At 47.3% G+C, this 25,731-nt stretch overlaps 11 protein-coding genes across 11 annotated transcripts; 5 read left to right on the forward strand and 6 right to left on the reverse strand.

The window, feature by feature from the left end:
* Positions 1–560: 560 nt before the first annotated feature.
* BDQ94DRAFT_174547 (major facilitator superfamily domain-containing protein) lies at positions 561–2,232 on the forward strand (the record flags this gene model as incomplete). Its single annotated transcript, XM_026772370.1, has 3 exons — positions 561–800; positions 853–1,094; positions 1,149–2,232. 3 exons carry the CDS (start codon positions 561–563, stop codon positions 2,230–2,232), a joined length of 1,566 nt encoding a protein of 521 aa, XP_026621701.1.
* Positions 2,233–3,677: 1,445 nt separating this feature from the next.
* Positions 3,678–4,978, reverse strand: BDQ94DRAFT_151739 (zinc-binding alcohol dehydrogenase family protein). Its single transcript, XM_026767803.1, has one exon. It carries the CDS (start codon positions 4,873–4,875, stop codon positions 3,901–3,903), a length of 975 nt encoding a protein of 324 aa, XP_026621702.1. The 5' UTR covers positions 4,876–4,978; the 3' UTR covers positions 3,678–3,900.
* A 2,335-nt stretch (positions 4,979–7,313) lies between these two features.
* On the reverse strand, positions 7,314–9,491 carry BDQ94DRAFT_162647 (uncharacterized protein; the record flags this gene model as incomplete). The annotated part of the gene is made up of 1 exon (XM_026769588.1): positions 7,314–9,491. One exon carries the CDS (start codon positions 9,489–9,491, stop codon positions 7,314–7,316), a length of 2,178 nt encoding a protein of 725 aa, XP_026621703.1.
* Positions 9,492–11,280: 1,789 nt separating this feature from the next.
* BDQ94DRAFT_174550 (amidohydrolase family protein) lies at positions 11,281–12,294 on the reverse strand (the record flags this gene model as incomplete). The annotated part of the gene is made up of 2 exons (XM_026772371.1): positions 11,281–12,173; positions 12,231–12,294. The coding sequence occupies 2 exons, from the start codon at positions 12,292–12,294 to the stop codon at positions 11,281–11,283; spliced, it is 957 nt and encodes a 318-aa protein (XP_026621704.1).
* Positions 12,295–12,983: 689 nt separating this feature from the next.
* On the forward strand, positions 12,984–14,173 carry BDQ94DRAFT_183349 (alpha/beta hydrolase). Its single transcript, XM_026774390.1, has one exon. It carries the CDS (start codon positions 13,061–13,063, stop codon positions 13,865–13,867), a length of 807 nt encoding a protein of 268 aa, XP_026621705.1. The 5' UTR covers positions 12,984–13,060; the 3' UTR covers positions 13,868–14,173.
* Positions 14,174–14,908: 735 nt separating this feature from the next.
* BDQ94DRAFT_162650 (ATP-NAD kinase-like domain-containing protein) lies at positions 14,909–16,503 on the forward strand (the record flags this gene model as incomplete). The annotated part of the gene is made up of 4 exons (XM_026769589.1): positions 14,909–14,925; positions 15,060–15,328; positions 15,365–16,107; positions 16,162–16,503. The coding sequence occupies 4 exons, from the start codon at positions 14,909–14,911 to the stop codon at positions 16,501–16,503; spliced, it is 1,371 nt and encodes a 456-aa protein (XP_026621706.1).
* On the reverse strand, positions 16,330–18,442 carry BDQ94DRAFT_151747 (Zn(II)2Cys6 transcription factor domain-containing protein). Its single transcript, XM_026767804.1, has 4 exons — positions 18,216–18,442; positions 17,712–18,146; positions 17,359–17,660; positions 16,330–17,303 (listed from the first exon to the last, which is right to left on the reverse strand). The coding sequence occupies exons 1-4, from the start codon at positions 18,285–18,287 to the stop codon at positions 16,730–16,732; spliced, it is 1,383 nt and encodes a 460-aa protein (XP_026621707.1). The 5' UTR covers positions 18,288–18,442; the 3' UTR covers positions 16,330–16,729.
* A 913-nt stretch (positions 18,443–19,355) lies between these two features.
* BDQ94DRAFT_183351 (RTA1 domain-containing protein) lies at positions 19,356–20,345 on the reverse strand (the record flags this gene model as incomplete). The annotated part of the gene is made up of 3 exons (XM_026774391.1): positions 19,356–19,900; positions 19,977–20,069; positions 20,153–20,345. The coding sequence occupies 3 exons, from the start codon at positions 20,343–20,345 to the stop codon at positions 19,356–19,358; spliced, it is 831 nt and encodes a 276-aa protein (XP_026621708.1).
* Positions 20,346–21,037: 692 nt separating this feature from the next.
* Positions 21,038–22,790, forward strand: BDQ94DRAFT_96139 (flavin monoamine oxidase family protein). The gene has a single exon (XM_026776924.1). The coding sequence runs from the start codon at positions 21,146–21,148 to the stop codon at positions 22,583–22,585; it is 1,440 nt and encodes a 479-aa protein (XP_026621709.1). The 5' UTR covers positions 21,038–21,145; the 3' UTR covers positions 22,586–22,790.
* Positions 22,485–23,475, reverse strand: BDQ94DRAFT_151751 (ester cyclase). The gene is made up of 2 exons (XM_026767805.1): positions 23,398–23,475; positions 22,485–23,346 (listed from the first exon to the last, which is right to left on the reverse strand). The coding sequence occupies exon 2, from the start codon at positions 23,337–23,339 to the stop codon at positions 22,914–22,916; it is 426 nt and encodes a 141-aa protein (XP_026621710.1). The 5' UTR covers positions 23,340–23,346; positions 23,398–23,475; the 3' UTR covers positions 22,485–22,913.
* A 272-nt stretch (positions 23,476–23,747) lies between these two features.
* BDQ94DRAFT_151752 (uncharacterized protein) lies at positions 23,748–24,991 on the forward strand. The gene has a single exon (XM_026767806.1). It carries the CDS (start codon positions 23,857–23,859, stop codon positions 24,640–24,642), a length of 786 nt encoding a protein of 261 aa, XP_026621711.1. The 5' UTR covers positions 23,748–23,856; the 3' UTR covers positions 24,643–24,991.
* Positions 24,992–25,731: the final 740 nt, after the last annotated feature.

Below are 25,731 nucleotides of genomic sequence, written 5' to 3' on the forward strand. Positions count from 1 at the left end.
GTTCTTGGGCGGATGTGTTGAGCAGGTCTCAAATGTTATTTGAGTAGGTCAGTTCTAGCAACAGGTAGGCCATTTGCAACAGCTCCCTATCTTCCGGTCTTTGCACCATTAACTAAGCCTCTCCACCGACTCCACTAAGCACTTTATCATAGGCCGATCAAAGCGTCCGCTCAGCAAATTCAATACTTTAGAGAAAGCGTCGTATCCATCTTCCAATCGCACACAAGTCAAATCAACGATCGCACCACTTATAATAAAAGGCGTTGGCCTTCAGTCCACGAGAAGCGCATCTTCCTTTTCGAAAATACAATGTTTTATCTAATCACATTGGCCTCGTTTAGAGTAATCACTCTTTGTGTTAGTGTTAGGTACGATATCTCATTGCTCTAAGCGGCGAATAAGATTTGTGTTGGTCTTTTTATGGCCTAGTTCTGCGCCAGATACTGAGCAACTCGATGAACCAGATTGCGATAGGTATGGCGCAATTTCTCGGTTTGAGAACTTAATATAGTAGGGCCCCGAATAAGAAATAGCGAACAGGGCTAACATTTTATTTTACAATGGCGGACTCGGACAAATATCCAGCGGTCGATACTGCTGCCACAAGCAGCGATAGGCAAATGCAACATGATTTGGATAACCCGACCAACCTGAGAGAAGATGTAATTGTTTATTCCTTGATTGATCTTGTTCTGGCAAGAAAAATGGCTCTGGTCAACGCTGCCATTGATGAAATCGGTATGACTCCGTTTCAGTGGAAATTGTTTTTTATGAACGGATTTGGATATGCCGCGGATTCGGTAAGCACCCCTGTTAACTACTGCGACGAGCTCCTCTGATTTGATGAATCAGCTCCTGGTAGTGTGTCAGAATATTTCGCAAGTAGCTGTGAATCAGGAATATCGCAGCGCGGATGCGAAATTACAAGGCGTCTCGCTAGCTTCCCAGATAGGATTGCTCGTAGGTGCTGCTGCCTGGGGTTTCACTGCGGATGTGATCGGCCGTAAACTTGCATTCAATAGCAGTTTGTTTGCCAGTGCTATCTTTGTTCTGATTGCTGGTGCGATGCCCAGTTATGTTTCGTTTTCTGCCATGTGAGTTCTTCTTTGTCTCACCACCGTACGATGCGAAGTGCCAACGGAAAGTAGGGTCGCTATTTACTCTGCAGGAGCTGGCGGAAACTACATCCTCGACGCCACCAACTTTCTGGAATTTCTTCCGACAACCCACTCCTGGCTAGTAACAGCACTGGCATTATGGTGGGCCGTGGGATACACGATCGCCGGTTTGTTTGCATGGGCGTTCATGAGTAATTTCAGCTGTGACCCAGATGCCACGATGGAGACTTGCCACCGCTCTCAAAACATGGGATGGCGGTACCTCCATTTTACTTGCGGTGGTCTGGTCATAGTTATGAGCATTGTTCGGGTCTTATTCCTTCGAATGGTGCAGACGCCAAAATGGCTGGTCAGCCAGAACCGCGACGATGAGGCGTATCAGATCCTGGTGAACTTGTCCGAAAAGTACAATCGGCCCTTTAATCTTACTGTTGCGCAGCTTCAATCACAGGGACGAGTTATTAACTCCGAGAAGTCAGCCTGGTCAAAAGTCAGACTAGTTAGTCATTTCTCAGGCCTCTTCAGCAGTCGTCGGCTCGGATATTCCACTGCGGTCATTAGTTTGAACTGGCTACTCATCGGCACAGTCTCGCCGCTTTACAGCCTTTTCCTACCGTTCTATCTCAAAACACAGGGAGCCAAGGCTGGAGACGACTCTAACTACATGACGTGGAGAAACTATGCAATTATCCAAGTCGCGGGTTTGTTTGGCCCCGCAATCGCAGGGTTCCTAGTTCAAACGCGCTGGTTTGGCCGTCGAGGAACGTTGGCCATCGGTGCTGCTATCACCACTGTGCTTCAGCTGGGATATACCCAGATCAAAACGCCAGCACAGAACTTGGGGTTGTCGGCGGCCATCAGCGCTGCTACCAATATCTACTACAGCACTATCTATGCGTATACTCCGGAAATCCTCCCCGCCGCCCACCGCGCGACTGGATATGCTGTTTGTGTGGTACTCAATCGGGTGGGGGGTATAGTAGGCGTGCTAGTTGGCAGCTACGCCAATGTGGACACGGTCGCACCCCTTTTCATATGTGCTGGACTGTATGGAGGTTTGGTCATTACGAGTCTCTTGCTCCCGTTCGAGAGTCGCGGGAAGGGAACGGTATAGAAACAAGTGTTTGGTCAATTGCCGAGAACTGGAACAGAAGAATCACTATGAATAGGCACAAGGAGATGTTATGAGACTTTTCCTACGTGGTGATAAGTATCTCGGATTGCCCTGTAACATGAGGGCACGGAGAAACGGCGCCATGACATCCGTTCTTTCTTTGATCAATCAATCTTTGCATCTAAGATTGTTACCGCTCGAGCCTCTCAGCTAGAGGGCCGACTAGATGGCTTGAGATATATGCTAGAAGAAAGACATATGAAGCCAGAAGGAAGATAAAGAAATAATCTCAGATTATATAATGTTGAGGCAGTGATACTAGTAGTCTTGGTCACGTGATGAGATTAGCTAGCCTACATACCAACTACCCCTTCAACGCACCTCGCTGCGCAGCGCCTAGATAGAAGACAACAACATACTTTACTCTGCCTCTTGCTTCTGGCTAGTAGAGCCGCTCCAACATATAATTACTTCTATCTATATATTCGCCTGAATACAAGATTTTGAGGTATTATAATCTTATATTTAGCCATTAAACTAGTTGTTACAGATCCCTGCTAGTTAACTACTAGTCAGGCGGACTCGCCAGGCAGAAAGCGCCGATAGAAGCAGCGGCCGGGCAAACACCAGATTGTTATCCGGTATAAAAATCTATTAACCGCCAGGTATAAAATTTTCAATTAACCTGACCTGACCTGGCCGTTTGCCACTCTAATCACTACACCCGCAAACATAAGGCGATTTAGATTGTCCATTTTGCTCAGTTTGCATAGATTGTTCGCCTTGGTATGTTTGCACCTGCCGATGCAAAGTTCTCCTTCTTGGTGGTTCACCAATAGCCTTCTGGTGAGTTGACACGCCCCATCGGGTTCTTGCTGGAGAGGGTGGGGCTACTGATCCGAGAGACGGCTAAGTGCGGCACTCGGGATTCCCGAGCTGCTTCGGTTTTGTATGGTTTGTATTAGAACGGTTTCGCCTCAGCCGTCTCCAGTAAGCAACCCCCAATCAACAGAATTATATCAACCAGTCGTGTATCAAACGATACAGAGCAGAATCTGTTTGGATTATCTCTCCTCTTGGATAGTTTGGTTGAGTCTGGTTTTCGCACTGATAGAAGGCCGTGGCACCTACATCGCCCTAATGCCACTGCCATTAGTATAGACAACTAGATAACTGTCTACTTCTTGATATATCTCGTTGTAGGTCGTGAGTGCGGCTTCATAATCTTTAATTGCGCATTAGGGAGGTACTTTCTACGAGGAAAGCACGTACACTTCGCGTGTCGTATGTTTCCAGGCGCTTCAAGGTAGGAACGAGCAGGCTATCCTTTCTCCTTCGCACGTCTAGTAGAGATAGACCACTCTGCCACAGTTCGTCGGTCGTACATGGCTTGTGAATTTATTTTTATAGACGGGCGAAGTGCAGTCCTATCTAGAATCGAACATCACCACTCCAATTTAGGCTTTTACATACTTCCCCTAGTATGTACGTCTAGAGGTTGATTCATATATACGGATTTGTTGCAAAAGCATCGAACAGCTTGACAGTTATTCAGCTCGTTCGCGAATCTTAAATCTCGTCATGCCACATGTCATATCCCTCTCTATTTCATCCCACATAGCGCATAGAATAAACAACTTAGGTTGCATTTGGCCAAATTGCGGTAACCTAGGTTGTTAAGATTACAATCTTCCCTCCTGCACTGCCAGCTTCTAGGCAGCGATGTGCCTCAACGATTTCTTGCAAATGAAATGTCTTGCCAAGGCGCACCTTCAAAATGCCTGCCTCAACCTGCGGGATCAGCTCTTCGTATGGTGTGGCCATGAAGTCCTCCACCCCGCCGGAGTAAATGGTCAGGTTAACGGTGTGCGGGACAATGTCCATAGGACTAAACTTTTCAAAAGTCCACTCGTTGCCGACCATGCCTGTCATACAAACACTACCCTGCCAGGCGGCGCAGCGGAGCGAATCTGTCAGCGTTCCCGTGCCTACCAGCTCAAGGACCTTATTGAACAGCTGCAGACCCTGCTGCTTGATCTGCCCAGCAACCGCTCCATCATCAATGAAGACAAGATCTGCACCGTTCTCCTGCAGCATTGTGACCCGTCCTGGCTGGCGAGTCGTCACAGCGACAAAGGCCCCGTGCTTTTTGGCGATAGCCGCAGCCATGAGTCCAATTGATGTCGTACCGCCGCGGATGAGTAACCTCTCATCTGGTTTCAGTCGTAGCGCCGAGAAAAGTGAGCCCCATGCGGTCTGTAGCATCTCAGGCAGCGCCCCGAGAGCCTCCCATGTCAGGCAGTTGGATGGCAGCACCTTGACTTGAGAAGCCGGTACACAGGTAAACTCCGCGTAACTACCGTTGAATTGTCGCCCCATGCCGCCCATGGTCGTTGCGACCGCGGTGCCTTCTTTCAATTCGGTTCCGGGAGCTGCAACTACCTCGCCCACAGCCTCGATGCCTAGAATCCGTGGGAATTCCACACTAGGCGAGTGACCTTGCCGAGTAAAGAGCTCCGAGCGATTAAGCCCAAACGCTCTGACGCGAATTAGGACCTCGCCAGTTTTGGCAATGGGAATGGGCAGGTCCTCGAGCTTTAGAACCTCAGGACCGCCGGACTCGTGAATTACCGCCGCTTTCATGGCGTTGACGAAGACGAAAAGGGTAAGCGGAAGACAAGTAGCTTGAGTTTCAGAAAGAAGATGTCATGCGGGTGCTCTTTTGAAAGGAACAAGGAAGCATTTGTTAAGGGGCGGTCCGTACTTTATCACAGTGACCTTGCCGGTTATGAGATATCCAGGGTCGGATGATCCTGCTCCTCACATCGATTTAGTCAGATAACGTCATCCGTCCGCGAGCGCTCGACAATAAGCAAACGGTTAATCCATGTCAAGCCATGGAGCGGTAACTTATCAACTAGATAGTGGTTATACTGAGGGACGCAGTTCCTTATGGGTTTTGTGTAGTAATTTGGTATCGGGGGTACGTATTGCAGTTATTGTAACAATACGTACCGTTGCCCGACGCCCACAAAATTTCGCAGCCTCAGATGATCCCACGATATGCGACATGTCTGGCAGTAATCCTGAAGCCAGGAAGAGCGTCGTACGGGTCCTTCGGGGCATATAACAATACGTTACCTTCCAGCCACCCTCCTTTTTATGTGTCGGGGACCTCGGGGCAAGCTGCGACAGTATAGGCTAGTATTCCCTATAGGCGAATGAAATGGAGGGTAGGCTCTGTGAATGGCAGTGGTCTCACGACCTGAGAGCACCGCTTTATCTTTCCTCTAACCCCATGTTTCTTACTTCGACATTCATCCCAAATCATCTATTGCCTTCTACAACTGAAAGATATAAGCCCAGAAAGCTTAGAAAACAACTAAATATATTCTTTCTTACTTTCAAAAATATTTAATATGATATTATAATTTTTATATAGAGGGCCTCGTAATCATATTATCAGAATAGAAATATTTTAAAATATTTTTTAGTAGGTTAACAAGGGAAATCTATATATTTTTAATATAATTTATAATAGATTTAGATCTATCTGAGAGTCCTTGTTTAGTTCATGATATATTATATATATATTATATTAGGGTTTTAACGCGTGTTATGCGATAGAATAGCTGGTCTATGGTGGTTAGAGCCATCAGGATGATGTATAGCACCGGTTATTCGAGTCGTGATGTCATCGATAGCTGTCCCAGCCCTTTATGATGGGTGTAAGATAGCGATCATTACTGATGGACTACTGATCCTTCAAGGATTAATCTACTCTGTGGGTATAGGCTACCTTTGTCTTATGTGAATCCATAGTGTTTCGTGGTTGATTCCTTACCTAATTGACAGGTTTCCTACCCTGACAAGTAGATCTTATGACATTTATTAGGAGTGTTCTGATTTTTTATATAAGAGTAATTGAATTGGGCTAGTTAGATGTCCTTATTGCTATTATTAATGCATACTAATAATATTAGTATTAAATGATAGTGAAGAAAGTTATGCGAAACTTATGAAAAGATGAGGTATCTAGGGCCTTCTGTTGCGGTGTGTTTTTGAAAATTAGATTCCTGTGCAAGTTGTTGTTTTTTGCTAGCGTAGGTGCTCCGGCTCCAGGCAAGAGAGCAGGAGCAGAGGTCTTCGCGCATGTGACTCTTGGACGAGAATAGGTGGGTTCTCGCCGAGGGGCAATTCTGGCCCAGGAGGTACGTCGATCTCGGATCTTGGCCCATAGTTTCACTTTTCGTATCTACGGACTACTGACAAGATTCACCCGCATTCGGTGGCTGTTCAGATAAGTCCCTACTTGATTGAGCAACACAAGCAAGGCAGGTTTCCGGCACAGAAACCCATTACTTACTATTCAGTCGAACAGTATCCCCAAGCGTTCCACGACTTGAAGCACAGTCGCGCTATCAGGACCCCAGCGCAGTGCCCTCTTTCCACCGCAGAACCGCCTTGATTCAGTATCGACACTCCTTTTGTACTCTAATAAATGTAAACTATCCAGTAATGGTGCTAACCAAGACCCGAGCAATACCCACCGTATTTCATTGTACTTCGAGCGTCATAGGAATTACGAGGCGCAGGGATCCATATAGCCGCGGGTACGGATGGATACACCCGAAACAACATGGGACGGCAGCATTTATGCGGCCCTGATAGGCAAGGAGGTTCGCCAAGCATTACCGCTGTGCTTCCGAGAAGAGCCCTCTCTCAGTGCTATCCCCTCAACGCAGTTAAGAATTGGAGGCACTGTGTAGTTTATCTAACTCAAGCGTAAAAGTTAGAATAAGGCCAAGTATACTGACTTAACTGGGGCTCGAAGAAGTCAAACGGGCCTATGACAACCCACACTATCCCTGTAGCTTTTGTTCCATGATAAGATCACACAATGACGCCTTCTTGCATTCCTTCACATGTCGAAGGTTATATCTGATCATTAAGGTTGCATTGTTCGTGCCTTTTGTTTAGCAGGGTTGCAGTATTAATTCAAATTGACGCCAATTGTGCCATTCAATTACACTAGTGATGTCATCACGCAGTTTACAAAATTGATTACAAGCTTGTCCGTCCTAGCTGCCGAATGGCACTGTGAAAAAGTTTGGTAGAAGCATGTAATCAGCCATGTACATGCTCGAATGCCGTCCAAATTCCATGCTAGAGGAGGGAACATCCGACCACGATTGATTGGACGGAAATGAATACTGCTGGGTATGAGACGCCGCAGAGGGGATATGCGTCCCCTGTTCATAACTATCATTTGGCGGTTTTTGAGCATCGGCAGCATCAGTCCTGTCCACAGCGTAGAAAAGGAATTCGAAAACTTTCATCGCCCAAACTCCCGGATCCCAGGTATTCTGTGCTTGATTCAACAGCATCTGGCAGTTGTCAAAACTGGCTCGGACCATCCTTGCCAGATGAGCCCTTTGCACATCTTGGGCTTGTTGGTAGAGTATAATTCCGGCCACGAAAAATCCAGGAAAGACTTCGTGAGGAATCGCACACATGGAACTGCGGATCATCAACTTGATAGCACTTGAGGAGACTTCCAGGGCCGCTGACTCAGTGCTAATAACAGAGTCATAACCACCAAGTGCTGAAGTTGCGGGTGATGGTCGATGGATCTCTGATTGCCATGGCCGATCCATATATAGAAGCATAATATGGTAGTTGAGCAGAATGTTGAGGTGCACTGCTGTTATCGACATGGGTAACTGTCCGGACACGCATTGTAAAGCTGCTGGGAGCTGGGCCTTCCAGCTGGATAATTGCTCCTGAATACCCACGATCTCCGGGAACTCACTGATGGGCCCGAAGCGAAAGTGCATGATATTTCGTAGAACAAGTGAAAGCTTTGCAACTTGTACCTGGTACTCGAACGACTCACAGCAGTCACAGATTGGTTGGGATGTAGACGATGAGTTGGGGTGGGAGTGTCCAGGAAAGTCATCCAATGTTAACATATCAATATCGCATTGGCTGATATTGATTCGGAATGGACGTCCCAGCAGGGCGGAGCAATGGGCATCACGGATAGCCAATGTCCACCATAACCGTCTGAGTAAGCCTCGATCATTAGAAGCTTCATTATTAGGAATAGACTTGCGGTGCATGCCCAGAGCCACAGCCATCGTCACCCCAAACTCAATCCATGAGCATGGATTCCAATAGCAATCCATCTGAGGACCCCTGAAACTGAGTAGAATCGCGACCTTGACCAATATAATCTTATTATTTTCATAGTTCAGATCGAAAAGGGCCTTAGCTTGGTCATAATAAAGCTGACGTGCATCCGCACGAGAACTGAATCCGGCCTTGTAAATCATAGCAGGCTCGCAGAAGGTCATTGCTATAAAGCAGATTGAATGGAGTAAGATCCACGGAATCTTCTGCTCCTGCTGTGCCTTCCGTAGTTCTTTGGGATTCACAACGGAGTAGAGAGGATAGAACCGATCGAGGAAGACAGTGATTATCTCTTCCAACATTCTTGTTTCGGGGAAAATAAATACACCTCTTGCCTTTAAATACTCAAGATCATGGGGGGAAAGGTGCTTGGGATGCACATTCTCCTCAATCACAGTAAGCGAATCGCTGTTCAAGACATGCTGGCTGGCATCATGGAGGCTTGAATCCATGTCCTTACGTAGATGCAGAGCAAATGTCAAGGGCGACGGTTCATCAAAGAGTACTAGCTTTGCCTTGCATACACCTTCGTGCCCTCTCTGACCAAGAAAATCCTCAAACATGGATGACAGCGATCGGTAGCTTGTGGATGTGGCAGACTGGGTGGAGGGTGCAGCATCAGGGGGAATACCCAGGTCTAGGTCCAGGTCTATGGCCGGAGTGGCCTCGCTTGATTGGCCTGTATCTTTAGACGAGTCCTGCAAATTCGTTGGAGCGATGTTAAATGCTCCATCTTCTCTGGTAACCGCAGCTTGACTAGGAGCGCTAGCTGCACCTGCCGAGTCCAGCGGTGGGTCTGTCTGATCCGGATGCAGACGCCGCGGAGGTGATGATAAAGAAGTTGCGGCGGCCCGGAGTCGGGATTCCGCCTCAGACAGGCGGGCATTCATTCGGTCATAAGTGCCTCTGCGGGAGTTGGTCAACGTACAGTCGGATAGATTATCCATACGGCAGCGACTGCATGGGCAGCCAACTTGTGTAGCATCACATTTGACCTTACGGCGGCTACACCTTTGACATGCCTTGGAAGCGCGCAATCGGGCTCTGCCACCCGCTGGGGAGGCCATGTCTGCGCAGGTTAAGGTGGTAAAGGTTGCAATCCGTGCACTGTAGGTGACTACAGAGTAACGATGTGAAGGGAAAAGGATGTGAGGGTAGAGTACGTATTCTGAGGTGGTAACAAATGTCGAGGATGTGATTTCTCTTGCCCCCGCACTTCTCAATCATAATCTATTTAAGCTTCCGAGCTTAAATTCCGGGTCAGCTTACAAATAAAGCTGACAAAGATAACTAAATTCATATTATAAACCGGTACGTACGATACAGTAAAGTCACAGAAAACTACTACTAGTTAGTCCTCTGCTAAGAATGCCTACCGTTTGAGCCTACATAAATTTCTAGGATCCAGAGTACTTTCATGAGAGACCAAAACACCAGTACCCTTGAGAACGTCGACAATATCCACAATCAGGAAAAGTTCTCAAGTAAAACAAAGCATATGTGCACATATCTTCGAGTATAACCGGCTGGGATCTGACGAATACTATTTGGTACAGGAGCAAGATTTATTTGCCTTACACCCACGGATAGACCTATGTTATTTTTATTTTTATTTTTTTTTTTTTAAAAGGAACCATCTCCGATGCCTACTACCGACATTTGGCTTACGATCGGGCCGAGAGTGGCAGCGAAAGCAAGACGATTTGGGTTCTCCTTTGTGTAATAATTTCGATCCTCGACTGACCGGAACACTAACAATGAACGTGTGTGATCATTCTGCGGTTCCAAGTAATATAAGTACTTTTCTAACACACGACATGGAAGGGAACGAGAGAATAGCCTACATCATACATCAAGTCCCTCCATAGAGCATGAGTATTCCCTCTTTTACTTGAAACAATGCATGGCTTCTCCGAGTTGGGGGCGAATGCGCTTTCCCAACAACGAACAAATCGTGTTGATCACCTATATGGTTAATTTGCGAGGGAATGAGGTTTATTTCCCCGGGTGCCAACAGCTCGTACAGTTAAGGACTGACATCGTGCTTGAATTGGAGCAAGGATGATATGTGAAACTTGGCCCATGATAGTTTTCGCAGGAGATTGATAAGTTTAAAAATATCAGTTGGCTTTCCTGCTTGCTCTACGGATTTGGTTTATGTACCATGCATGTTATGCGGTGCTTCTTTGACCATCTCGTTTCGTTTGTTTGAACAGGTAGGTTCTCTGAACAACACCCTCCAGGTTTGTCCGGCCCGAGTCTCAGGTGTAGCAGAGGGTATCTAATTACCGACTATTACTATTATTTGTAACCCGTTGCGGTACTAACCGCGGCCATCGACATATTGCCGCGGTAATAATAATGAAATTATATAGCCGATGACACACCACAACGACTCTGTTGGCGCCCAGGGGTAAACTTACGTAGTCCAACCGGTAAACCTGTTCCTTACATTGTGCCACAGTACAAAATGATACAACCACATGGAGGTATTCTATTCATTATATGCATCTTGACGTTCCGCGTTTATCTTATGGTCTAGCAAGCTTATCAACCAATATGCTGCGTTTTGTTTCATGCTGAATACTACAGACTACCCCCGTCCGGTCAATATAATAGAACAATCCAATTTGGCAATCTCTAGCAGCTCCATAAGCCGCGGCACCTGCCTGCTAGTTTGGTATTGTGAATGGCTAATACTGTAGGCCCATTTACAAATATAAGTTGCAAATTAGAGGCGCTTAGGTCACTATCGAAATTCTATTTATATATGCAGTACGAGGATTGCAATTGCACGTAAACATAATCTCGTTCTAACAAAAGAATTCACGACGGCGGATAGAACCCCAAACTTCTCTATTGAAAACGAGGGAACAACGCTGATGAATTACCAACATTCACTTTCAACAGCTGCTCTTCAGTTAGGCCCGATGAATCAAGCTCGTTGGTAAAAAAATCGATGGTTTTGGGTGGGCAGTAAGGGAAGTCGCTGCCGTAAAGAATGCGGTCAGGATCTGCGAATTTCAGCAGAAACTGTATCGCCTCGGAACTGCTCTGTGCGACGTCAAAGTAGAATTTCCGGGCCTCGGCAAGAAACTCTTCAGGGGTCATTGTCGAAAGCTCCGCGTGTGATAGAAGAACTGCTGGCCGAGTAGCAATGAAGGGAAGTGTGCCGCCGGAATGACAGAGGATAACTTTGCAATTCGGGTGTTGCTGGAGTACCCTGGAGGTGATAAGGTCAACAGCGCAGCGAGTTGTTTCGTGCGGGTATTCAATCATAGGCGCAGGTAAGACCGGATTGTTCGGGCCGATTCCTACCCCCGCTGCAGGATGAATAAATACAACAGCCCTTCGCTTGTCGAGTTCCGCCCATAATGGTCTAAATGCTTCATGACCAAGATAGTGCCCATTTCTTCCATAGCTTGTAAATAGAGTTACGCCATCCGCATTTAGCTGATCTAGAGCGTATGACACTTCCGACAACGCAAGTCTCATGTCTTTCAGCGGAGATGGAATGGTTGCGAAGAAGCCGTAATGTTGAGGGTTCTGATTTCTGAGACTTGCTGCCCACTCGTTACACCCCCTTGCTATTCTGGCCGCCTCCAATCCCTCCGCGATGTCGGGTCCGGGGGCTGTAACAGAAAGGATTGCAGTACGAATGTTATGCTTCTGGCACAAGACCCTGTCACTTTCGAGAGACCATTCGGGGGTTTTCCAACCAGAGGGATCGCCACCGGCTGCCTCCAGTGCTATTACATCAACCATTAGCTGATGCCATTTTCTCGTTGTTGCCGCTTGTCGCCTACCTTGAACATAGATTGGAGGCAAATAGTGGTGATGGACATCAATCCTAGAAGCTGAGGGCGGCATGATAAAATCAATTCACAGATTTCCGAAACTCTCACTCAATGTAAGCAGATTATTGAAGAAGACACGTACTAAATGATGATGTCTCACTGGTATGTCCTTGCGTTGTTTGAAGAAGGATTAAATAGGACTACTCGTTGCGGCTATATCGGCACGCGGGACATTTGGAAGGTACCCTAACAAGTTAGTCATTTATCTGAAGTGAAGGAGCGCAAACCGGCCAAAACAGACAAACAAAGGTGTGGGTCAAGCAGATGCGGGGCTTAATGTGCTCGTAGTAAGATTGCATCACCGGGAAGTCGCATTCGGAAGTAACATCGGACACTTGGGAAAGGACCATACAGTGTCACCAAGCCATGACTTCCGAAACAACACGAAGGTGGCGAACTGGAGTCACCGGCGGAAGAATGCAAAAGTTGGAAAGCAAACAAACACGGCAGGACTTCCTGGAATACGTACAAAGCCGATGGAGCAGGTGGATCCATACGGGGCCAGTATCAGTCATTTTGGAAAGTACCCTGAAATACTTCTACTAACTTGAGTATTGGAAGTGCAAAGGGCGCAAAGGAAACAAACACTGTCCCAGTGGCACAAACCGGGCGGCAGGGTAGCTTGAGAGACCAGTATATTAATCATGAATGACCGCGCCTATGATAATCATAATCTTAAGTTTGGATTATTTTATGTTAATCATCTATACTTCTTTGCTCTCCACCCCTGGCGCCTGCCCTCGATCTGAGAACCTACGGCTGTACTCTTTATATCCATCATGCCTTCTCTTGATGTCCCCGGAGCCTCCATCTATTACGAGGTTTTTGGAAGCGGTCCTCTCTTGCTTTGCATACCAGGTGCGGATGGACGTGGATCTGTATTCCACGAGGTAGCAAAAGCTGCATCCGATAAGTTCTCTGTCGTGTGTTGGGACCGCCGTGGGTACTCTAAAAGCCTGTTGCGTGGTCCACAAAGTCTTCAATCCCGCCTCGAGACAGACGCGGATGATGCTGCGCGTTTGATTTCCCACCTTAGTTCGGAGGCTGCTTATGTCTTTGGAACTTCATCTGGTGCGATTGTGACTCTGACGTTGCTAAGCCGACACTCAGAAGTGGTCAAGGCAGCAATCGTACACGAACCGCCTGCGTTCACGGTGCTTCCAGACGATCTTCGTCAGCAGGCAACCGAATTTATTCAGCACATCTACAACCTTTATCGCAAGGAGGGACCTCTGAGCGCAATGGAAGTCTTTAGTTCCGGGTTTTCCGATAGCAAAGAGGCCGAAATCATGCGATCTTCCATTTCGACAAGCCAGGGGGATGAAATCCGCGCCAACAGTCTTTGGTGGTTTGAATTCGAGCTGAGGCAATACACGAGTGCAGTCATCCCTATGGATTCAATTGTTGCTGTCAGAGAAAAGGTTATTATGACTGTGGGTGTGGACTCCGTTGGCCGAGGTGTGGCGCCAGCTTCAATAATTGCCGATCGGCTGGGAGAGAAGCCTATCACAATCCCAGGCGGGCATGTGAACTACAAGATTTCTCCGGAATCTTTTGTGGCAGTGTTCACAGAGAATTTCAACTAGTCCTGTACTGTCATTTATTTGAATGCTAGTCATGAATCTTGGAATCTTCGTGGAGCCGTTGATGTTGAACGTGATCTTCCAAGAGGACGGATCCTCGTACGTTCAGTCAACTCGGGCTGTAACATTCGCACCTCACAAAACAACCAATCAGCGGTGTCAAAAAGATCATGGAAAAGAATATAGGGTGCCTTGGGACGACGGAACGGATTGAAAGTGTTTACAACTCATAGTATTCCCTACTTTATATTATAGTGATTATGCTGGTTACTACTCCTATTGCCCTAAGTATCAGACTCCTACGTGGATACAGGCTACCTTATCAATTAATTAGTAGTCTATGGGGTTTCATATAGATTCCTTACCCAATCAGCAGGTTGCATACCCTGACAAGTAGGTCTTCACATAAGTATAAGACCAATAGCTTGGAAATTGTAGCCGATGTATAGAGAAATTATTATGATATTCAATCATTTGTTTATCAGCTGGAGTTTCATAGATAAAAATATTGAAAGATTCTTTGATACTCTCATTTGTGAACGTTCCAGCCCAGTTAGGGGCAATGTAGGTTAGGTCTGAATCTGGATGCTAATGGGGGCAGCGAGTACAGCAAGTGGTCGAGGAGGGTTCACCCCTTTTCTCGCGTGGTAATTTCCAGTCCCAGACAGCTGATACCTAGCCAATCGGCAATGAGACCCAGTCTCATCCAGCCTTCCATTATATCTTCTGCCTTCTGCCTGTTTCTCTTATTTATTTATTTTAGCTTAATATGTCAGAGCGATTGCTTTTCTCTTGTCACATTTTGCTTCCTACATCACTAAAGTCTACCTTTCCATTCCTTCCCAGGCTCCAGCACAGATCAGGAATAAAAACGTAATCTTTTTCAGGCCTTCAACCATGACTGAGATGTCCCTTTCTGGTACGAGTGTCTACATGAACTTTTCGCATAATGACGAGATCTGAGCTCACAGATGCGTTGCTGACATAGCAGAGACCCGCCTGGACCTTGAGGGAGATAGCACGCTCACAATTGGCGCCGATAATATGGAGCTTCATGGTTCGTACGAAGTCTTCAAAATCTTTGTCATATTACAGTGATGCGTGCGTGGTTGTTGATTGTGATCAGGGGCTATTGGGAGCAAACTAGCGCAAAGATCGTGTATCACCCTGTTATCTGGTAACCTATACTTCACAGTGTGCCCCGACCCTTCAGGTGGGTCTTTGTTAACTTGACTCTAGCATTTGCGAAGACGAAGTCCATTCCCCTCTACGACATCCTTTGGGCCGAAGTCGCAAACAACGAGATTACGGTTGATTTTGTTGAGCATACCTCCAAATCTCTGGTCGAACCTAGCAACCTGATCTTTCGTCTTGCTCCTAACGATTCGGAAGGGCCAGGTGGATCATTTGCCGCCACCTTTTGCCGTGTCCTATTGGCTAGAGCTTATAGAGAAGCCAAATCCCGTAAGTGTGTCTATGCTTTGCTTAACCCGAAATCAGGCCCAGGAAGCGCCCTGCGCCTCTGGAAGAATGAAGTAAAACCCATCTTTGATGCTGCAAGGATGGAGCTTCATGTAGTGGTCCTTGGTCGGGGCGGTGAAGCCGCCGAGTTGGCTGAAAAGGTTGATTTGAGAAAGTATGACACAATTCTTGCTTGCTCGGGTGATGGGACTGTGCACGAAATCTTTAACGGATTAGGCAATCGCCCTGACGCCGGCCATGCACTCGCGTGCATGCCCGTGAGTCATATACCTTGTGGGTCTGGCAACGCATTTTCCTGCAACTTATACGGTTCCCATCGGGCATCAATGGCGGCCTTATCTATTGTTAAAGGCATTGTGGCACCCATTGACCTCATATCAGTTACCTATGGTGAAAGGCGGATCCTTTCTTTCTTATCTCAGACTATTGGAATCACGGCGGAGAGTGACCTCGACACTGAGCAATTCCGATGGATGGGAAGCGCTCGATTTGAGTTTGGGGTGATGACGCGTATCTTGAAACGAAAATGCTATCCTTGTGATGTGGCTCTCAAGGTTGAAATTGAGGACAAGGCTAGCATTAAAGCCCATCATAGCAGGTACACCAACGATACTAGTCTCGCCAGGATACCCACGGGGGGTGCTAAGCCCGCCACCGAATATGGCCTGCCGAAACTCAAGTATGGAACAGTCCGAGACTCTCTACCGGAAGGATGGAAGTTGGTTCCTGGTGATAGAATGGGTACATTTTACGCAGGTAACGTAAGTGTTGTAGGCGTCTCCGTGATTCATCCAAGGTCTCATACTCCTCTGCAGATGGCGTACATGTCACCAAATGTCAACATTTTTCCGGCCTCTGTTATGACAGACGGACTTCTCGACCTCATTACTATAGATGGTGATCTGTCTCCAGTGACTGCATTACGCGTTATGTCACAAACTCGTTCTCCCAATTTTTTGGACAATTCTTATGTCAACTACAGAAAAATTTCAGCGTACAGAGTCATGCCCCGGAACCAGCACGATGGTTGTATCAGCATCGATGGAGAGAGGATTCCCTTTGGGCCATTCCAGGCAGAAGTTCATCAGGGTCTTGGCCGAGTCATCTCCAAATCGGGTAAATACGAGGCGGAAGGGCCTGCCAACTGCCAGGTGTGACAAGGTCATGATTGGTGGCCAAACTCCCGACGGCAATGCTTAAGGCTCGGTATTGTATCAACAAATAGGAAGTGACTAGTTTAGAGTTATCCGAAGCATATGTTTATTTAACATGGCCCAGCGAGCTAGAATACAATGTATCTGATGCGTCCCATAAAAATACACTCCACATTCGGGGTCGCCACATAGTCCGACAGTCCACAGATGCCTCACTACCCATGACCTTCTATGCCTGCCCTATCCACGCTTTCTTCAGATCTTGCTCGACCTTACCTGCCACAGCAAAGCCTTTTGTCTTCAGGCTTGTCAGGAAGTCAAGAGCCCGAGTTCTTTCTTGTGCTGTTTTCATCTCAAGACCAACAATATTCATTATAGGGACATATAAAAGACCTTCAAAATCCGCGCTATTGTGCAAGCTTCCTTCAGCATATGCAAATGCCTGCATTGCTTGTTGGTATATAAGATCTTCAGGCATCATAGGAAGACAACAGCCGAGGGAGGTCCAGGCCGGATGGACAAATTGTCGTGATAAGCCAGCAAGTGACCATTGGTAATATGGAAGCAAAGATAGTATTGATGGCTCAACGGAAGACAACGGAGAATCGGTACATGAAAGAACAGTGGCGATAATGGCACGTTGGAGTTGAGAAGCACAACAGACAATTTCCATACCGCGCATAATATGGTCGAACGGCAGATTGCTGTATTCTTTCCGAAATAGGGGGCGACTGTTTATATCCGTCTCAGTGCGATTTTCCTTTAAATACAGCTCTTCACTGTCCTTGATCCAGCATATTACCCTGTTAGATAATAAGCAATGAGCAATGGTACCCTATCCACTATTCTCCACCGTACCGGCTTTGTAACTGAGCCCATGATTCAAGGTGCATGGCCAGTAGTGCTATATTCTCCTCTACACCGGAGGGCAAAGGATTCCCAGAAGGCATGTCTGACCTCGCACAAGTCAGAGCTGACGGTGGCATAGATAGGCTCTCACCAAAACAGACGGCCCTGGCAGCAATACTAATCCGTGCGAACCAATAAAACGACCTTCCTAGATGTGGCAGCGTCTGCGTAGTATCAGTGTACATTGAGATCAATCTTTCTATCTTGCCAGTAAGCGATCGCCAGCCCTTGGCGCTCCCATCCAAGATTAGCTGCTGCCCTGTCAGTCTTATAGGAGCAGGATTGTGACGGCAAAGACTTACCTCGACGAGGCTTAAGAGACAAGACGATACAAGACCCGCCGTCATGACTTTAGTGTCTGGCATGTTAAGCTCATTAAGCGCTTGGTGCTGGAGACGATGCAGCGACTCTCGTAGATCATATGTTCTTCGATGGGACATATGCAGCAGATATGTCTTCCCGACTAGGAATACCACATCCTGGACTAGCTTGCTTTCATCAAGTATGGCGCCGATAGAGTCGAACGAAAAAACAGATACCAGTGGTGACAGAGAACAACGTATAGCATTGAAGAATACGTTGCTAAACATGCACGGATCTGTAGGTAAGAATACTTGTGGTGGAACAACTGTTGATCGTGCAGGACAAGAGACGAAAACTACATTAGCAGGCTTTTCCGGAGAACAACAGATATAGCCTCGTTGGGCGCAGCGTCGACATGGTCGGCGGCCATCGCACTAATCCTCATCCTTGGGTTAGTGAGTCGTTAATCGGAGATGAACAATCTGTACGCGATCATCGCCTACTTTTACATGCACCATGCGACAGCGTAAACATCGATGGCCTCCCCAGCGGCCGTCGTTGGATCCACAGGGCATTATGAACGGAATCGGGAAGACGTGAGCAGCGAGACAAAAGGCTCAGGGGTCCCTTGCTTGTGAGAGAGGGTAATGTAAGGAAGATCACTTTCTCATTCCCACACCTCCCAGACAGGTTTGCCTAGGCTTAAGGGGGAAGTCAGATGGTGTCGTCCGTCCAGGAGGAGGCTAGGCTGAGCAGGCTGCCTTCTCTCCCGTCTGAGTCCAGGTAAGTTAAGGAGACCACCCGTGCCCGGGCGGCCGTCGCGACATATTTTCCGAATATGGTATAGGGAAAAACTCTATGCCCAATCATTGAGCCCTGAGAGTCTCGGATTCATTTATTGGACCAGTTAAACTCTGTCAGTGTCAGGCCAAACTGGCTCCGCAGCTCACCCCACCAGATAGTACTAGAAGGCTATTGATTGGATGATGCCCAGGCATCGCCACTCTCCAATTACTACCAATGATCGGACCTCTGTGCCAACATTGCTAACGCTGTAGTTATGACAAGAGACCTCTTCCTCTGGGATAGCACGAAATGTTGCGAAGAAAGATTTCCACTTCATGTGTTAAGCTGAGGCGAAGCCTCCGGGACTCGAGAACCATCTGGACCTCTTCAATGTTCAGTACCTTGCAGTGTTCGTGGCACCTTTGTTGGCAGGTTAACCTCATTGTCGAATCGTAGGAAACGTGAAACCGCTCCTGCTCTTTGGATCCCCGGTCATTCAGTGTAGTAGGTTGTTGTCTTATTTAGTGACACTTGTGACAGATAATTTAGGCGAAGATGTCGCGGGGATCAGTCTTTGTTGACCTCAATAGACTTTATAAAATATCTAACCAGCGATTCTTCTTTGTACTCTATCCCCTCTCTCAGTAATATACAGAAAATTCTAAATAGCAAGCCAAAACCACCATCTTGACGACCGGATTACAACGAGTGTCCCCATGACGGACCCTAACCTATCATTGCACATGCCTGGGTCTAGAAGCAAAGCATAGTAAGCACGCCAGAAGTCTCTAGGTGTCACGTGCAATTGCGTGCAATTCCTGACTGGTTGATGCAAAGGCCTCGTTTATGGACCCATATTATGTCAGAGAATTCTCAATCGGTAGCAGCCAAGCGGGATGGAAAACGTTGAACACTGTCACTGTTGCAACCATCATAGCGCCATCGAAAGCGATAAAATACTTCTCATGCGTGATAAGGTATCCACTCCAACCCTGCAGCAGCTCAACGGTTCGATAAATACTTCGGATATAGATGAATGCCACGGAAGCAGCAGTAGCAATCACCAGCCATTTGACTTCTCTTGTCATCATATAAAGCAACTTATGACGGACGACGCGGCGCAAGAAGTCAGCGGCACAAATGGTGAACACTGTGATTGCTGCCATTTGGAAGATTATGCCCGCTACCATTATATTCGTTCCCGGCTTTGTATCTCCATTTGGGTCCGAGAGGGCCGCTGAGGCAAGGGCACCACCAGCCGCTTGAACAATCAACGATATTAGATCGCAGGTGCAGAAAATCCAAAGGTACATCCGAGGGCTAAGCAGAGACGATTCCGTTCCGAAAAACCGTATCAGTCGGCCCAGTATGATATAGATTCCAGCGGTAAAGAAAGTGGGTGCTAAAGAAAGTCGCATTAGAAACACTGTAAGAATCATATATGGAACATCAAGTGCTGTGCATATTTCATATTATACCTATGATCAATGTGGCAATCTGAATCTTGAATGGTTCCATGTTATAAGGGCACAAGGCAGACCATGTCCGAGCGGCCCATCCAATAACCTCCGCTAGGGGAACGTAGAAGGAACTGTCAGATGAAGAGACCTTTTCCTTGCGTATATATGAGAACATTCAAGGAGCAGATGCTTACCCAGACATCCAATGGAGAAGAGGTAGCACCACCACATTCGGCTCCTGAAGGATTGAAAAGCATGTGCCATCATAGAAATTCCAAAAAGCGCACAGAAAACTATTCCTGCAGCCAAGGAAGGCACATAGTCGTAAGGAGTCGAAATTCCTGCAATATAAGCATGGCAAGTTCCATCAAATGAGCCTTCTGTCATCCTTGACATAGATCACCGCTGAAGCTGAAGAGGAGTGGCAGTACGAAGACGATGTAAAGTACAACAAATTTTTGTGTGGGAAAATCGATACTTTATGTATTGGAAAAGTGAGAATCGCATAACGGAAAGCTATATTTATCTATCAGGTTACTTCTCTGTATGATGAGCCCATAAAACCTACCATAAGTCACCTTTTTCTACATTTTGAACCCCGGTATGTTGCAGGAGAAATGATTCCTAGCTGTCGGAAAAGCCGCAGCCTTACCAATCAGCCCCAGTTGATGAATCGTCCAGTGCGCAGATCTCGCGTGGTTTTTACTGGGTCGGGACTAGGGCACTGAGCGGGGTTCTATCGGCTGAAACTTGCGGATCTAGATTCTATGGCTGGAGTGGACACACGAATGGCATATCCTCCAGGGTCTAATTGTTAATACCTATTACATAAAATTCTCTACTGTAATATGGTAAATAAGAATTAGGTAGATTAGCAAGTTCGGCAAGCACCTCCAAGACCAAATTTCGCGGCATTGTTACTACCTTAGGAGCGGTCTCAGCCTCGCTCTTGTATCAAGCTTCGGATGTCGGGTATTCGAGATTTCCGCTGAAGGCAGCAGCATAGTGACACCTGTTCTGTGACCAGCGCGTGCGGGATAAAGAAAGTGTAACACAAGAGAACTGTTTGTGCTCGACATATAAAGCTGATGTTCGCAGGACCAACAGTACCGCTATTCTCTATCTTCTCACGCTCACGTTATTGACGCTATCTTGTGTAATCAAGAACTTTGCTAGCAAATCACAGAATGCATCTGCCGTTTTCCATTGCAATAATCCCCATCCTCATGGCGTCCCTAGCGAGCGCTCGAGACGTCGATGTTGCTATCGTCGGCGCCGGCTTGTCAGGATTATCTGCAGCCAAGGACATTGCAAAGGCAGGCAAGACCTTTGTTATCTTTGAAGCGCGTTCTCGCGTGGGTGGCCGCGTACTCAATGCGCACCTTGACAATGGCGAGGTCCAGGAGCTTGGTGCCGAGTTCGTTGGACCAACCCAGGACCGTGTGCTCGCTCTTGCAGCGGAACTTGGCCTGACAACATACCCAACATACACGGCCGGCAAAGCAATTCTATACCGAAACAGCACTGTTATTCCTTACGACGCGGATCTTGGCACGGGTGGTCTGCCTCCCGTGAGCTCGGAATCCCAGGAAGAGCTGGCGAGCCTCATAACCGAACTTGACGCTTTGGCGAGCCAATTAGATGTCAATTCTCCCTGGAATCATGCCAATGCTTCATTGTGGGATAGCATGACACTGAAATCCTTCGTTGAATCTCGCATCAGTCTACAAGATTCACAGTTACTTTTCGACACTGCCATTCGATCCATCCTTTCCACGGAGACGGAGGAGCCGTCACTACTTTACATGCTGTCGTATATAGCCGCTGCAGGGAACCAAACAAACAATGGGACCATTACCCGGCTTATCGGTAGCAAGGGGGCTGCTCAGGATAGTCGCGTTAATGGCGGCACTCAACTGTTGGCGACGAGACTGGTGGAGAGACTTGGGGCAGCAAACATATTGCTGAATTCGCCAGTATTGGATGTTAAGCTTAAGGATGGCCGTTACAATGTCATATCTGACAAGGTCAAGGTATCGGCCAAACATGTCGTCATTGCCATGTCCCCTCCGATGGCAAGCCGAATCTCCTATGATCCATTACTCCCCGCGGGCCGGGATCAGCTTACTCAGCGCATGCCCATGGGCTCCATCGGGAAAGCCATCGCGATCTATCCTGAACCTTGGTGGAGGAACCTAGGGTTCAACGGACAGGTGCAGAGTGATACCGGTATTATACGAGCTACGTATGATAACACCCCAGCTAGTGAGCGTTTTGGTGCCATCATGGGTTTTATTGAAGCCGATGAGATGCGCGCTCTTGACGGTGTCTCGGAGGCCAAAATCAGAAGGCTCGTCACAAGGGATCTGATCAACTTTTTTGGACCCCAGGCGGCCAATGTCAGCCAGATACTGTTACAGCGATGGGATCTCGAGGAGTTTTCACGCGGTGGCCCTGTTGCTTATTGCCCTCCCGGTGTTCTCTCGAAGTATGGCCCTTTCTTACGGAACCCTGCCGGCAAAATACACTTTGCTGGCACTGAGACTGCTCCTTACTGGACTGGGTATATGGATGGGGCCATCCGCTCTGGTGAGCGAGTTGCGGCAGAGATTATCGCGAGTGCTTGATCACTTCACGGTTCTGCAATCTTTTCCCCAGCGATTCGGTCGGAAGACATGCGAGACATGCGAGTCCTACCGGTTCCAGGGCAGAAGGCAAGGTTTTAGGAAGGTATCTCAAATATGACGTGTTTCGGGTGTGTGCTCAGTGTCTTATTTGGCTTTGTACGTTGAGTCTCAATAGGTTGTACATGGAGTGGATGGTGAACTATATTATAACTAGCCCCCCTTCTTTTACGTTTGACTATAGGAGAAATACTAGCGAAGACATATCGTCTGTCTCATTTAATCACTGACATTTAGCCCAACTCAAAAGGCGATAGAAGTAAATTTCAAGCTAGCGGGGCTGAGGAGGTTGGATCGCACCAATTTGAACCATCATTCCGAACAAGTCCGGAAGTCCCCGCTCTTCAACAATTTTTCCATCTTCAAATCGGTACATGTTCATTGCAAATGTATTAATCTGCTTTCCTGATGCCGGTATGCCAAAGAACTCCCCCTCGTGAGTGCCGCGTATGGTGAACTGTGCCACCAACTTGTTCCCTTCGACAACCGTCTCATTGAGTGACCAGTGAATATCAGGATAAGCACCCCGCATGATTCCGAGAATCTGCATGTAGCCAGCTAGTCCCTTCAGAGGTGTGTCGCTGAATGGGACATGGAATTCAGCTGATTCGGAGACGACTTCTTTGCCAACTGTTTCATCATTCGAGTTGATGAACTCGACAAACCGACTCATTTTCTGCCTTAGGTCGATAGACATGTTCACACTGCCAAACGTCAGTTCAGTCGTGATGCTGAGTACAAGGTTGCTACTTTACGCGATGGTTGATTAAAGTGAATCTTCGACGCGGTTCAGACAGGGAGCTTCTTCCGGGACATATAACACTAAATGTAGGAAAGGCAGTCTGCGGAGTATCGGACCTCTTTAACTTGTCTTAACTTATAGACTACTGTCCGGTGGCAACCTCGGATATTCCGAGGGGAAAGAAATCTTAAATTCTTACTAGCACCGATACGGAAAGAATGTCGCGAAGGCTCCTGCATGTGGCAAGTCTGCTTCCCTCCACGCACTGCATTGGACGGGTACGGCTATTTCCATCAGAGGTGGGCGTCGGTTTCTCGGATTTCGGGAAAGCGGGTAGCCGGTCCGGGACAAGTCAACGTTTCAAATCGCATCTATTAAAGCCAGGCATTTATAAAATTGAGGTCACGTTCAAGACGTTACTCTAGGAGACATACATTACTTCTAGATATCCTCATATCTTTCCAGTTACAAGATGGACGCGAGAAAGTACGCTTCAAAATTGGCGGGAAAGCATATTATGGTATTCGGTGGTACTTCCGGCATTGGTTTCTGTGTTGCAGAAGCCGCTCTCGAGCAGGGTGCGAGCGTCTTCATCTCCAGTTCAAATTCGACGAAACTCGCTTCTGCCTTGGAGAATTTGCTTGCAGCATACCCAACGGCAAGCAACCGATTGAAGGGCAAGACGTGTGACCTTTCCGTGACGGAGAAGCTAGAGGAGAATCTCATGTCGATCCTGACCACCGCCACAGAGTCATCTAAGATCGACCACATTGTCTTCACTTCTGGCAACGATCTCCATCTCGGTCACGTCTCCCAAATCGTGATTGATCAAGTTTATGCCGCTGGAGTCGTGCGATTCTTCGCTCCAATCATTCTCGCTAAACTTTGTTCGCGTTTCCTCCAACCCGGTCCGGAAAGTTCGATCACATTTACGGGGGGAGCAGGATCGCAGCGTCCTCCTCCAAATTTTGCCATTGCCGGTGCATATACGGCAGGGTTAGAGGGGCTGGTGAGGGGCCTGGCGGTGGATCTAAAACCTTTTAGGGTGAACTTGGTTGCAGTTGGTGCTGTGCACACTGAGATGTTAGACAGGGCTGGACGCTCTCAGGACGGGCTACTTGAAGCCTTGGAAAGTCAGACAACCATTGGGCGGCTTGGGAGACCCGAAGACGTCGCTGAAGCCTACATTTACATAATGAAGGATCACTTCATCACTGGCTCTACCATAGAAACAAATGGGGGCTTTCTTTTGGTCTGAGACAGTCGAACGTTCCCAACACTATGGACTCAACCGTTCGGAAGGAAGGTATGCCAGTTTGTTGTGACTAGTTTAGCTTTCTCGATAAAAAAGGGAAGCTCACGATAGAACGAACTGTTGCTTGAAGAGCTGTACCATGACTTCTTTCCAGTTCCCATTTGGCGTATATACCTTAACGTCTTGGTTTGCTGATTGCTGATGTCTCCCTCTTCTTGCTTCATTAGCAGTATACAATTTGGACATGGCTACACCAGGGCTCCGAGTTAGTGCCATGAAAGCTAGCATGAGTTGGGCGTATAGACAATAAAGGTGCCTTTTCTTTTGAGGGCTATGCTTATGAAAAAGCGACGTTGACAAGGAGGGTATGCGGGCCACTTCTTGCGAAAATCAAGTCCTCTTAGTCCCTAGACTGGCCGCTTTTATCGCTTATCTATCTATGGAGATTAATACGCCGGGAGGAGTCTGTGAATGGATCAAAGGTCTCTAAAACGAATCCATCTCCTAAATACGCGAAGCGATTTCCTGGGATCGTAATTCCTTGACCGCCATATTCGAGATTCTAGTCCTCCCAACGCCGTACTGTCAATGCCCCAACAAAATGCAACGTTATCCCCGCCACAAGGCATCTACACGGCCTTCGTGTTTTTCCTTCTGGTTTGTACGATGAAGGGCAATTACCAGGCCATGCAGAACATTTAATTCATCTTTGAGATCACAAGGCAAAGGCAGGGCTCTGGGTGCCATTTGATGGTGTTCAGGTGGCACAGGTGAAAGTTCAGGTGAAGGAGGGTGGACGAGGTGAAGAAAGAGCAGCCGGGTACCGGACCCAACGAATTTCTAGGGGAAAAAAGTAATGATATAGATACATAAAACAGAAGGTGTATAATAATGGTCACTGAGCATGCTAGATTGACTATTACTGCTTTATTCAATCCATTTAGTTATCTTTAGATTAAATCAGGAGTACCATTAGTATTCTGAACAGACCCTTCTAAAATTCATTAAAGTAGAGCAGCTAGACTGACCGAATATAAATCTGATAAGATCTGTATTACTTATTTTCTATATATTTACTCTTTTCTCTGAATA

This window comes from Aspergillus welwitschiae (assembly GCF_003344945.1).
Source record: "Aspergillus welwitschiae strain CBS 139.54b unplaced genomic scaffold BDQ94scaffold_43, whole genome shotgun sequence".
NCBI classification, from domain to species: domain Eukaryota; kingdom Fungi; phylum Ascomycota; class Eurotiomycetes; order Eurotiales; family Aspergillaceae; genus Aspergillus; species Aspergillus welwitschiae.

Bases quoted from the DNA above. Each gene is read 5' to 3' on its own strand.
- BDQ94DRAFT_151752 (XM_026767806.1), top strand. From the start codon at position 23,857: ATGGACGCGAGAAAGTACGCTTCAAAATTGGCGGGAAAGCATATTATG.
- BDQ94DRAFT_151739 (XM_026767803.1), bottom strand. From the start codon at position 4,875: ATGAAAGCGGCGGTAATTCACGAGTCCGGCGGTCCTGAGGTTCTAAAG.
- BDQ94DRAFT_151751 (XM_026767805.1), bottom strand. From the start codon at position 23,339: ATGTCTATCGACCTAAGGCAGAAAATGAGTCGGTTTGTCGAGTTCATC.
- BDQ94DRAFT_96139 (XM_026776924.1), top strand. From the start codon at position 21,146: ATGCATCTGCCGTTTTCCATTGCAATAATCCCCATCCTCATGGCGTCC.
- BDQ94DRAFT_183349 (XM_026774390.1), top strand. From the start codon at position 13,061: ATGCCTTCTCTTGATGTCCCCGGAGCCTCCATCTATTACGAGGTTTTT.
- BDQ94DRAFT_151747 (XM_026767804.1), bottom strand. From the start codon at position 18,287: ATGCCCTGTGGATCCAACGACGGCCGCTGGGGAGGCCATCGATGTTTA. The intron at 18,147-18,215 runs GTAGGCGATGAT...GATGAGGATTAG, and splicing joins GTCGCATGGTGCATGTAAAA to TGCGATGGCCGCCGACCATG. The intron at 17,304-17,358 runs GTACGGTGGAGA...ATTATCTAACAG, and splicing joins TGGGCTCAGTTACAAAGCCG to GGTAATATGCTGGATCAAGG.